Below are 14125 nucleotides of genomic sequence, written 5' to 3'. Positions count from 1 at the left end.
CACCTTTAACCTTCCTTAGAATCGGTAGTCAACTTCCAGAATTTCAACAAGTCCTCAGTTTTAGAAGACAAACTTATATTCAACCACTTGTAGATATAGACCTTCCCTCTTCTTTCTTAATGACATATGATCAAACTTCGTATCGCATATATTTAAGTTTAGATAAACCTTCATGTTTTATCTGTAAGAACACAGGTCACGTTGCAGCAAATTGTTCAAATCATAATCAACAAAATGATTCCTCTCATATCCAACACCAACCGCAACAACCAATACAACAACAACCAATACAACAACAACCAATACAACAACAACCAATGCAACAACAACCAATACAACAACAACCAATACAACAACAACAACCAATACAACAACAACCAATACAACCACAACCAATACAACAACAACCAATACAACAACAACCAATACAACAACAACCAATACAACAACAACCACAAGAATCCCCCAAGTCTATTCCATCACCCCTAGAAATGGAACCAAATCATCCAGTCAGTAATTCTAGTGCCGAACCTTCACTTAACCAACAAACAGATACTAATTTAATGCCCCCCGTATTAATTATGGAAACTAATTGTATATCTAAGGATCAGTCAACGACCAATAAGAGAACAATTTCGGAAATTAATACTACTCCATCTCCCACTGAAGAATTAAATAAAGAATTTAAAGTACCAACACAAACCAAAAAGAAACAAAAAAAGCAAACTGAATCTACCAGATCAATTCAGGAAATAATGATGCCAACAAAAACAGTATTTCACGATACGTCAAATAATTTTAACTTAACATATGAACAAACACTTGACTTTTTTGAAAATTATACTAGCTCGACTGATCCCATTAGTTTATTATAAACATACACAACGGATATACCCAACTTTATTTACATGTTAACAACAATTAAGCCATATTTTACAGAAAAAAGCATGAAAACTAAATGCACTAAATTAATAAACAAAATCGAAAAAATGCTAGACGATCCCGCTTATCAAGATAGTGATTGTTCGACAAATTCAGCTCCAGAAATAAACTAAAATCTTCGAACCGATACTACAATGGAATGTTAACGGGTTTTATCCCCGTTTAGAAATGCTTAAACATTTATGTTCAATAATCTCACCATCAATAATATGTTTACAAGAAACAAACTTTAAAGGATATCATAGTTATGACATGAAGAATTATTCTTGTTTCCATAAAAACCGAGACAACGCAAATATCGCTAGTGGAGGAGTTGTTACGTATGTTAACAAAAAATATGAATCAGAAGCATTAGTAATCAATAGTAATTTAGAAGTAGTAGGAGTATCAGTGTCCTTTCCACAAAAAATGAATATCTGTAATATTTATATTCCACCTGACTTACCTATCACAGAAGCAGATATTTCAGATGTATTAGATCAGATTCCCACTCCCAGAATAATCGTTGGTGATTTTAACAGCCATAATCCAATATGGGGATCTCTTGGAATAAATTCCAAGGGCAAAATTTTAGAAAACATAATTACCTCAAAAAACCTAAATGTACTGAATGATGGACAATCAACAAGATATAATATTCATACAGGTACTTCATCAGCTATCGACCTGTCATTATGTGATCCTGTACTGTCAGCAAAGTTTTCATGGGATGTAATTCCGTTTTTATTTGGAAGTGATCATTATCCTATTAAAGTCTCTTTTAACAGTAATTATGAAGATACTAATACAACCCCAATTCCAAAATGGAATCTAAAGAAAGCCGATTGGTATTTATTCAAAAAGTATATTCAACAGAACTGCCATAGCTTAAAAGAAGTCACCGAAAATCATCATATAGATGAACTTTTGAATTCGTTTATATCATTAATCCATCTTGCCGGTGAAAATCATATAGGTAAAACACAAACTCTACATAAAAGAAATTCATTACCATGGTGGAACGCAGAGTGTACTGATATAATAAAGAAATATAAAAAATCCTTTAACAAATTGAAACGTCACAAAACACTTGAAAATACTATAGAATATAAGAAGTTACGGGCTCAAGCTAGATATATAACTAAAAAGAACAGAAAAAAATCTTAGCAAGAATTTATGTCCTCTATTAATTCCACTATGCCTATAAGCACCGTATGGGAAAAAGTTAGAAAAATATCTGGAAGTAATACCTATAAAAAGATTCCATTTCTATGCAATAACAAACAGATAGTAACATCTAATAACGAAATAGCAGATTTATTAGCAAAACAATTTGAAATGAACTCCAGCAATAACAACTTTTCTAAAGAATTTATCAATACCAAGATGATTTCGGAAAATAAATTAATAGATTTTAATTGCATTGAAGATAATCCTCTTAATATAACATTTACCATGGAAGAGCTTAATCACTCTTTAAGTACCAGCAAAAAATCGGCGCCAGGACCAGACGATATTCCTGTTAGTTTCTTACAAAATCTACCAGATAATGGAAAACAATATCTTCTTAACCTATACAACAGAATTTGGACTAATAATGAGTTTCCCACAAAATGGACGCAGGCGATAATAGTTCCATTACTAAAACCAAATAAACCACGAACTGATCCCGAATCCTATAGGCCAATTTCGCTTACCAACACAATGTGTAAAATCTTGGAAAAAATGGTGAATAATAGACTAAGGTAGTTTTTGGAAAATAATAAATTAATAATCAATGTTTCGCAGGAACAGATCCACTATAGATAATTTAATTGACCTAGAATCCGAGATAAATGAATCGTTTGCAATTGGACAGGAATGTCTTGCGGTTTTTTTCGATATAACAAAAGCGTTTGACATGGCTTGGAGATACGACATTCTTAACACACTAAGTCAGTGGGGCGTCAAAGGTAACATGCTATATTTCATTCAAAATTTTCTTAGTAAGAGACAATTTAAGGTTAAGATAAATGGTACACTATCCAGCACTAAAGACCAAACAAATGGAACACCTCAAGGATCTGTTATTAGTTCAACACTATTCTTAGTAGCAATAAACAAAATCTTAGAAAACTTTCCAAAACTTGTTAAAGCGAGATTATACGCTGACGATTTAGTTATATATTCAAGAGGAAAAAATATTCTTTCTATACAGAAAAAATTACAATGTGCATTAAATCACCTTGAAAACTGGTCGAAAGCTGTAGGATTGCAATTCTCTACAACCAAAACTAAATGTATTTTATTTTCAAAAAAACGGCAGTCTACAACTCCAGATCTTCAGTTATATGGAAACAACTTAACTTATGTGGAACACTTAAAATTTCTAGGAATGATCTTTGATAAAAAACTATCTTGGAAGTACCACATTATGGACATTAAACAATCCTGTCAATCTGGTCTCAATTTAATGCGTACACTGTGCAATCGTAATTGGGGTTCAGATTGTAAAAGTTTGATTCTTATTTACAAATCTCTAGTACGATCCAAACTCGATTATGGATCAATTGTATACTCATCTGCAAAGAAGACACTTCTTGCTCAACTAGAAGTCATACAAAATACAGCATTAAGAATAGCCACAGGAGCATTCTGTACTAGCCCCATTAATAGTTTACAATGTTTAACCGGAGAACCACCTTTAAATTTCCGAAGAATGTACTTGTCATTAGCCTACGCATCATCCATATATGCAATAGAATCGCATCCCACTTTCCACCACACTATTGCAGAACGTTTCAAAGAAACTTATGTAAATAAAAAAAGAACTAACCCCCCCTTTTACGAGAGAATCAGAAAATATCTCTCTCTCAATAATATTCAATTCCCAAAATTTTTTAATCAGACAAATACAGTTACTCCTCCGCCCTGGACCTTTCCTCCTGCAATATGTGATCTAACTCTTTCTAAATACAATAAGCTTGATACCCCCCATGCAACAATTAATCAATCTTTTCTCAACATACTTGCTTCCTTCCCAGGTCATTGTTATATTTATACAGATTCATCTAAGACTGCTGATGGTGTGGGATCGGCAGCTGTAGATTCAAACACTATATTACAATTTAAATTATCTTCCACTTGCAGTATTTACTCTGGAGAACTATATTCAATTCTGCAAGCCCTCATTCACATTCGTACTCAAAAAATTCCAAAATCTGTCATAATTACCGACTCTCTCAGTGCATTACATACGATAGAACAGTTATATACAAGTAATCCTATAAGTATTTTAATAAAAGAACAATTACATTTACTGAAGAACATGATGCAGCAAGTAAGCTTTATATGGGTTCCATCACACATTGGACTTCAAGGAAACGAAAAAGCAGATTTCCATGCCAGAGAAGCAATACACAGTGCGTCTTCAGTGTTAGTGAACTTAGTGCCTGTTTCCGATTACAAACCATTCCTTAAAGAAAAAGTGTTAAACAAATGGGAAAACGAATGGAATCTTTCACAATCATCTCTACACACAATAAAGCCCTCAATTGAACCTTGGTGTGAGATAGACCTAAATCGCCAGCTGTTTGTGAAGCTAAATCGTTTACGCATAGGGCATAGCAGACTTACTCACAGCTACCTAATCTCTAAGTCAAATCGCCCTACTTGTGACCTGTGTAATTGCGACATCAATGTAACACATATATTAATAGAGTGTCCTAAATATCTTAATGAAAGACAAAAACACTCCATACCGCTCAATATAAAAGCAGTCTTAGGATCACACTGTAAGCATTTGTTTAATTATTTGAAAGACATTAATGTTTTAAGCAAACTATAACCACTGTTAACATTTTATAATTCTTAATTTGTAAATTATGATATTGTTACCTAAATGTGACCTTATGTAATAGTCAAAATGTTATTAGATTTAAGTACCCATGTATCAATGACAGTACAGCTAATAACCCAAAGTGGTTGATGCTGATAACAAAATAAAAAAAAAAAAAAAAATTTGCTTTTGACATGTTGAATTTATACCTATTAATTTATGTGAAACTTCAAAATTGACATTTATGTGTATCTGTAGCAACGAAGTGAAAACAGCCCATGGGATCTGTTATCAGTGTAATGTTGCTTTAGTTGATATTTTTATTCACATGACCTCAAATGTATAAATTCCACTGGATTTCTAAGTAATAAAAAAATTTTCATTACAATCAATTGTGGCTTAATCCCATCAAAAATATAATTGTCAAACATGTCATAAGAAAACAGCTTCAGAACATTTTTATGCTGATTACATCTTACTATCATATTTGTTGAACAATTGATGAATTGGCTTAAAAATCAGAGAAAGAAGAAGAAAGCCTTTAAAAACCAAATATTTTCTCGTCCCACCAATTCAGTGTGATGTGATTTCTTGGAAGAATAACATATTCAAAATTTCAAAATAGAATTTTACCAAAATGTTGAAAATGCGGATGGCCCGGAAACCTTGTCCGGGACGCCGGGACACACCTTCGTAATTCGGGGAGGACAGCTGTTCTGCTGTTCACGTGGGCTCAAAATGGTTTGACTCAGCCATGTTGTCTTTTTAATTTATAAAAGAATTTAGATGTGATATTATTCACTTTAAAGGGTTGTTATACCCGATATCTGTGGCTTTTGCCCAGTATCCATGTTTTATATTGTGTCGTTTAGCAATTGCTCTTCTATGAAGGTTTTATAAGAGGACGAAGCTCTGATGATGGCACGTTATGTGTTGAAAGTACTTTTTTTTTTGAGTGAATTTGATGGCCTTGGCCGAGCCAATTAGCCAGACATTTTGTTATTTTAAAAACAAACAAATTTGATTTTTCAATCAGAGGAATTTTTTCTGTATTTCTAACTCTAAATACATAACAAACTAACATTATTATCTACAATTATTATCTAAATAATACTCTGTTTTGGTTGTTCATTTTTTTTTGTAAATTTTTATTTTTTTTTTGTATTTTTTTTTGAATTTTTTTTATATTGTTAATTTGTTTTTTTTTATTAATTTCTTTATTGTTATTTTTTATAAATTGTTTTTTTACTACGCTAAGACGTAAACCCGATTCATCCTCGCGGAGGTTTACATCTTCTTAGTTTTTTTTTTGCATTTTTTATTTTTTTTGTTTTTTTTTGCATTTTTTATTTTTTTTGTTTTTTTTTCTTTTCTTTTTCTCTTTTTTTTGTTCTTTTCTTTTTTCAATTATAATATACAATAATTACTTAAATCTACAGGATTTAAAACAAAATAACAACAAAACAAACATGTTTGTTTTGTTTTAACAAACATGCCTGCTTTGTTTTAACAAAATTTCTTAAATACAGGGTAAATTTTATTGCTACAATCTATATTTACAATTTTTGATATGTTAGTAAATTGTTTTGAATATATTAATCTCTTCAGAAAAAATCAAATTGTTCAGGTAGACGGGAAGTGGAAAGTACTTAGCTGATAATAAAACATTTTTTACACACTATCAAAAGTTTTTTGAGAACATACACCTGTTTGCCGTTTTGACCTATTTAGAACTGTGTACAAGTCTTACAATCTTTTCCAATTTTTTAAAGATATGAAAATTTGTGTGGAGAAAGAGGATTGAAATTAAAAGGTGATGGTTCGTAAATTACCATCCTATTACTTATATCTTTGCAGTACATGCCGCTCAACTTTGACCAGTTGTATCTCAGGAACCACTCGTCGAAATTAAACGTTTTTTCTTTTAAAAGAAGTGTCATTGTATGTTCTTTCCAATATCGTTTTCATAATTTAATTTAATATTTCCCGAGATATTATATTTGTTTATAAGCCAAAAAATTGTTTATAATTTTAAAATATTCCTGAGGCCGCTTAAATATTCCAATTTCAATTCTGTAAAGTGCATTAGATAGGTCTAGTTACTTTTTATACAAAAATCATAGTTACTCTTAGGCATCATAATTATTGTGGTTACTATAGCGACCGTAAATTTTTAATTAACAATTTAATTGTTGCTAAACCGTTTATTCAATTTCCATTGGCTTCTGGAAATATAATCTATACCAAATGGGCTTTTATATCATCAAGTTATTTAAATATTGATAAATAATTACTAATCTAAAATTTTAGTTGAAAAATAAAGATTTTGTTGAAAAACCCGCATTTTCCGAGGAAAATATTCGACGAAGTAAATCGGGAAGAACATTTCTCTATGCAGAATTTAATTACGGTGAATTTTTGTTTGGTAGTTTTTGGGGTAAAGTTATAATCTTCGGAGTTATAGAGCAAAAATTGGAAAAACACGATTTTAGGGCGCCATTTTGTTTAATAAAAAAAGGAGCACACTATCTGCGGACTTTGCATACCTATATTATTAATATATAGAATCATAAGACCAGAGGCGGCTTTACCTATTATGCAGGGTGTGCGGTGCACACGGGCGTCGGGATGTAAATGTAAGACTTGCAAGTGAATGTGAATGTTTGGAATGAAGCCTTTAAGAAATTTGGGATGAAAATAAATATTGAAAAAACAGAAGCTTTAGTAATATCGAAAACACAAGAAAATATAAATGTTAAGTTGAATAATGAGACCATTACACAAGTTGAGGACTTCAAGTATCTACGATCAACAATGAATGGGCAAGGAAATATAGAACCAGAAATAAACAGCAGGGTAATGAGTGCAACAAAATTATACTATGCACTAAATAAAAGTTTTATTAGGAAGAAAGAAGTAAGACTGAAAACAAAAATGAAAGTATTTCAAACCGTATACGAGCCGGTGCTACTCTACGGTAGTGAAACGTGGACAGTGAACGACAACATCCGTAGTAAAATTCAAGCATGCGAAATGCGATATGTACGTGCGGTATCCGGGGTGACCAGAGGGTGACCAGACGTGATCGTATAAGAAATGAAGACATACGTGAAAGGTGCGGTGTTGGAAGGACAGACTTGAAACGAAACAGTTAACGTGGTTCGGACATATGGCGAGAATGAGTGAAGGTAGAACTGTAAAGAGGGTATGGAAAGCGGCATCTGACAACAAACGACGAAGAGGCAGGCCAGCAAGAACGTGGAATGCAAATATTGGAAAGGCTTGCGGAAAAAGAAATATTGGGTGGAGAGAAGCAGAAAGACTAGCTACCGACCGAAAGGCATGGAGACGTCTCATTTCTCCACTTACCTCGACACCGTAAGGTACAAGAGGACGGCTTAAGTAAGTAAGTAAGTAAGTAAGTAATTTGGACGTCGAAACGTTAATAAAATATTTTTTTTCAATTTAATTGTGGCTTATTTCCCATCTATATAGTTAATTAACGAATTTTCAGTTTGCACTAAACTGCTTAAAACAAGTTTCGACACATATGACTTTGCTGCAGTATGTATCCTTAAATGCTTTTTCAAATGGTCGTCTCGACTAAATTGCTTAGAACAAATCTCACACTTGTACGGTTTCTGCCCAGTGTGAATCCTTAAATGCTTTCTCAAATTCCCTGCTTCACTAAATTGCTTAAAACAAACTTCGCACTTGTAAGGCTTTTCTTTAGAGTGTATTCTTAAATGCTTTCTCAAATTTCCTGCTACACTAAATTGCTTAAAACATATTTCGCACTTGTAAGGTTTTTCTCCAGTGTGTACCCTTAAATGCCTTTTCAAAGTTCCTGCTTCACTAAATTGCTTAAAACACACTTCGCACTTGTAGGGCTTTTCTTTAGTGTGTATCCTTAAATGCGTTTTCAAATGGTCATCTCGACTAAATTGCTTAGAACAAATCTCACACTTGTAAGGTTTTTCATCAGTGTGTATCCTTAAATGCTTTCTCAAACTATCATGTACACTAAATTGCTTAAAACAAATTTTGCACTTGTAAGGCTTTTCCCCAGTGTGTATTCTTAAATGCTTTCTCAAGTTTCCTGCTTCAATAAATTGCTTAAGACAAATTTCGCACTGGTAACGCTTTTCTAAAGTGTGTATTCTTAAATGACTTTTCAAAGCTCCTGCTTCACTAAATCGCTTATAACAAATTTTGCAGATGTACCGCTTTTCTCCAGTGTGTATTCTTAAATGATTTTTCAAATTTCCATCTTGTCTAAATTGTTTAAAACAAATTTCACACTTATAAGGTTTTGCTCCATTATGTATCCTTAAATGCACTTTCAAACTTTCATTTCGACTAAATTGCTTTGAACAAATTTTGCACCTGTAAGGTTTGTCCTCAGTGTGTATTCGCAAATGCCTTTTTAAAAATTTTAATGCAGTAAATTCCTTCAAACATGTTTCACACTTGAACGAATTTTTTCGTATGTGTGTTACTAAAGATCTTTCCGATTTCGTTGTAACCTCGTTTTGACGTAAACCTAAAACAAAAACCAAACTATAAAACTTTGCGGAAGCGGCAGATCATGAACAAAATGTAGCAACTCTACAGTAAATAAACAAAGTAAAAACAACACTACGACAAAACCACCCGAAAAAAATTAAAGTCTATTAAGATGCACAAGAAAATAGCTCTAATTTTCCGAATAAGTTTGGGTACACTTTAAAAAACGGCAATCGCTGCAGAAATATACCAAGTCCTATTCTGAACAACAACAGCACTAGTGCAATGTTCACACTAGAGCACAGAAACGTGGCGGCTATCATACGCGACAGACTTATCGGCAAGTTTATCTACACCTACACAATTGGAGCATTTGCTAACCATGTGGAAAAGGAAGGCGAAACGATAAGATGCACTGACGAAAACAGTTATATTAATACCTGGACTAAAACGATTAAAGGGCTATGTGCATTAAAATTTATCCTGTAAGGAAGTTGTTTCTACAGCAGACATGTCAAGTTGGCTATATTCTGGGGAAATTAATAAAATGTTATATTTTTTATGCATTGTTTCATTATTGATCAATCAAAGGACCATCAATTTCATAAATAAGTGTACACATTATTTATCTTAGAATTACTTTACAAATTTCACACTTGTAAGAATTTTCCTTAGTGTGCAATCCATACTTACATACTCTACATAGACTAGACCTCTCACGTAAATGGTCAAGGTCAAGACAGCAAATTAGTTGCTTTTTCAATCCAGAGATTAAATTAATAGTCCAAGAAAAATCTCTCTGAATTTACTAAAGCTAATTTTTTCGCAGTCGATTACTGTGATTGTGTAGAGAAACATACTGCGGTCGGTCAAGCGAAACGTAGAACAGAGGTTACTGATAGGTTATCAAAGTTGCTTTCCTACGAAGGTAATGCAATCAATTTACTAAGGCTGAAAATCAGTACACATTCTAAATTGAATATGTATAAATAAAAGTTATTATAGTCGGTTTAGCTGTATAACGGGACAGAGCCGGTCGGTCGGCCCCAGTGAATGTACAGGGTTATTAACTATATTTTAACCCTCTGTAAACTGCTTTATTTACAGAATTAGAAAAAAATGTAAAATACAAAAGTTATTCGATTTTTAAATTATGATTTTTTGACATATTATATATATATATATATATATATATATATATATATATATATATATATATATATATATATTGATGTGATATTTATTATTGATATGAGATAATATTCTTATATGTTACTTAATTTAATCAATGTATTAATACTAATCTAATTAATTAACCAGATCACATATCAATATGTTTTCAATCTCAGGGCGAATTATAAATTAATTACTTACTTCCGTGGCTTCTAAATATTTCTTAATGGTTCCTAATCGGGATAGAAAAGAAAAGAGTAAAAAAAATACACATATGGGTTACAATTATAATCAAAATATTTTTTTATTTTATTTAAAAGGCAATCAATGCTTAATATTTGCTATTTCTTATTATTCTTAAACATAACATTTACAAATGGGAATCTTATTTCCTTTTGGTTTTCAATTGAAAGTTTTTATTAACATTTAACTATTAGGAGTTATTAGGAACAACTCTATTTAAGTTTGATGAAGCTTTTCTGATATTATTGATTATGTTATTAAATTTTTTATGTGGAATTTAATACGAAAAACCCATACATTCATGTCCAAACAAATGAGACTGACCTTTTCCTGGTGAACTGAAAATGTCCTCACACAAGACCCTTTCCTGCTATCCTTGGCTGCGATCAAACCTCGTCCTGGCTTCCAGTGATGTTCTCCTTTGAAAAACTAGCTCGAATAGCTCTCGTTCCTGCTTTTGTCGTGATGCTGTGTTCTACCTTTTTCGAAACTGCTATCAGCTACCGGGACACTCTGGGCTCAAGGAGGTTCTTTTACTCTCGACCTGGCCTACTTCTCGTTCCACGATAGATACTCCACACTCACGGAACTACACCGGCTTTCCCACTCCTCGAACACTACCGTCTACTACTCGACTTCACTTCTCGACAGCTCAAAACATTCTGATCTCACTTTCTCATTCATTCCCCTACTTTCTAAATATCCCTTCCAAATTCACAAATCAATCTTCCACCACCAACTCTCATTCGTAATATTCCTCAAAACCAATTTTTAATCTTTCTAAATATGCTTAATGGATTTCAAAAGAAAATATTTAATTCCCATTCTAAAATACTTTCTAACTATTTACAAATTTTAATGACCTATTCTCTCTTTCAAATGAGTCTTATTTAGCATAGGCTAATGATCGAAACCTTCCGCGAAAAACGATAATGAACTATCATCTATTTCACTGAGTTTTATTTAGCATAGGCTAATGATCGACCTTCCGCGAAGAAACGATAATGGTACGCGTCATTCACTTTGTTTATTCTAAGCACATTGTTCCGAGTTTCGTACGCTTATTCTAATCACTTCTTAAAATTACATATAACAATTTGTTGTATACAGGTTGTTTTAAATTTATATGCCCGAGGTTGAGAAAATTAAAAATATTTTATATTAAAGTGAATTTTGTTTATAATTATCAAAATTTAATTTTCATATCAAATAGAAATATAACAAATCCCCGCCTTGTATTCGATAAAATTTATCTGCATTTTTAAATAAATTTTCTCGAGGCAAAACCAACTCCCTGTATATTTCCTTACTTTAATCTACGTCTTATACCCCTTCTTCTTGTATTACTCTAATTAGTCCCACCTGTAGAGTAATTGTTTCCTTATTTTCAGTGTCCTCATCCTGTGTTAGAGTGTCGGCTATTATGTTGTCTTTCCCTTTTTCCCATATTAATCTTCTGTCTTTTTCCTCAGATTTTTCACATACTTTTACCGTGTATTCTGCATCCACGTTTTCATATGCCTCCTCTTCAAATGCCACTGTTTCGATCATATCTTTTTCGCTTTCATTTTTTTTGCTTTATTTCTTCTTCTCCTGAGCTCGTCTCTTCTTTTGAGGAATCCCAGGTTTCCTTTGTTTCTGATACTCTCAAATTTTCTTCTTCTGGGCTCAACTCTTCTTTTGAGGAGCCACAGGTTTCATTTTCTTTTGTCTTTTTCTGACTTTTTCTCCCTTTTCTTCTTTGTCCTTGCTTCGTTGCCAAATTCATTTCCACTGTTTGTTCTTTACCTGATTCGTCCGTATTTTGTTTCTCCTGTTCCTTGTCCTGTTCTTCTTCTTTTTCTTCTGTTAGATTCATCGTATTATTTTTAAAATCTATCACTACACGTTTTTCTGCCAATTCGTCAACTCCTACTATCATGTCATGTGACATGTTTGGCATTATTACACATTGTAGTGCATACATCTTCTTACCCAGTCGTACCATTACTCGTATGCCTTCATTTATAGTTGCCAATGTCCGTTTGTTTGCGCCCACTAAATTTACCCTAGGTATTTTGTAAATTAAATTTGTTAAGTTAACTTCTTCTATTAGTTTTCTGTTGACCAATGTTATTTCAGATCCAGTGTCTATCATAATTTTAATTGGTTTCTCGTTGATAAATCCATCCACAAATTTTAAATTAACTCCATTTTTCTTTTCGTTGTTTCTTGCCAATTTAATAAACTCCTTGGGGTTACAAAAAATTCCTGTTTGATTTTTGGTTTTTAGTGAGCGCCGTCGTGAAAAAACGCCGGTTGCTCATCGTTGTTTATATTTTCGTCATAATGTCTCTCTCCGTCATATTCATCTGTCTGGGTATTATTTACTTCTCTTCTATTTTCTCTTGGTCTGTCGGATCTGTTTCGGTTTTCTCGATATCCCTGTTCATTTTGTCTACCATTATTTCTGTTTTCTTGATTTGAGCGTGTGGTGTTTCTATTCTGGTATTCTCGATTTCTGTCCTCATTCCATTGCCTATTTCTTTGTTCATAATTTCCTCTTCCGTTGTCTCTATTTTCGTTTTCCCTTCTGGGATTAAAATCTCGTCTTGTATCGTCCCTCCTATTTTCATTTCTATCTCTGTACTCCTGTGTTTCTCGGGGCCTGTAATCTTCTCGCGACCTTCTTGATTTTCTTTCTCTTAAACGCAATTCTCTTATTTGTAGGAATTGGCATAAACTATCTATGTCTTTGTAGTTTTGCAATGTGATATGGTCTTCCAGCGTTTCTTCGAAATGTCTTGCAATCAGTTCGACTAATTGTTCCGATGAGTAATTATATTGTAAATGTTTTGCGTTATAGTAAATTTGTAATGCATATGTCCTTTCTGTCCTTTCTTTCCTTCAAGTCAATGGATAGCACAAAAAAGAAAAGGCCCCCAGTCCCCAGCACTTCCCAAAGTCTTGATCAAGGCAGCGATCAAACAACAGACGGAAGAGGGGGTGCCAAGAATCCCTGGGCAGGACCCGGCTGCCACAAGATGACAATTTGGCTATGTTCTTACAATATTCGAACTTTGACGGACGACAATAGATTCCCAGAAATAGAAAATGAGCTAAAGGATATAAAATGGGATATCCTGGGTATATGCGAAACCAGAAGAAAAAGTGATGAGTATGTAATACTTAAAAATGGCACACATTTTATGCATAAAGGTGGCGAATACACTGGAGTGGGATTCTTGGTAAAACAAAGCCTCACACAGTGTATCGAAGAATTCAAGCCCATATCAGACAGAGTAGCATACCTTATCATCAGAATTAATAAAAGAACCACTCTGAAAGTGATCCAAGTATACGCCCCAACCAAAAGCCACGATGAAGAAGAAGTAGAAATATTTTATGATGAAATAAGAACAGCTATAGAAACAAATAAAGCAAACTACGAAATACTATTAGGAGATTTTAATGCTAAACTGGGCA

The 14125-nt window shown here is 32.9% G+C and overlaps 1 protein-coding gene across 3 annotated transcripts in view; it reads right to left on the bottom strand.

Annotated features, from left to right (window-relative positions):
* The window catches only part of LOC126879148 (zinc finger protein 883-like), a 45897-nt gene that overhangs the window by 14426 nt on the left and 17346 nt on the right, over window positions 1-14125 (bottom strand). Inside the window, exon 2 of one of the 3 annotated variants that reach the window (XM_050642143.1) lies at window positions 6171-9281. The exons of the other annotated variants lie outside the window; for them this stretch is intronic. Within the exon in view, the coding sequence (XP_050498100.1) occupies window positions 8215-9281 (1067 nt within the window). The 3' untranslated portion in view covers window positions 6171-8214. Of the gene's footprint in view, window positions 1-6170; window positions 9282-14125 lie in introns of those variants that run through there. 3 annotated transcript variants of the gene reach the window in all.

The sequence above is a fragment of the Diabrotica virgifera genome, chromosome 1 (assembly GCF_917563875.1).
Source record: "Diabrotica virgifera virgifera chromosome 1, PGI_DIABVI_V3a".
Lineage (NCBI taxonomy): Eukaryota > Metazoa > Arthropoda > Insecta > Coleoptera > Chrysomelidae > Diabrotica > Diabrotica virgifera.
The sequence above is the reverse complement of the archived record's forward strand: the minus strand, read 5'-3'. Positions and strand labels throughout refer to the sequence as shown.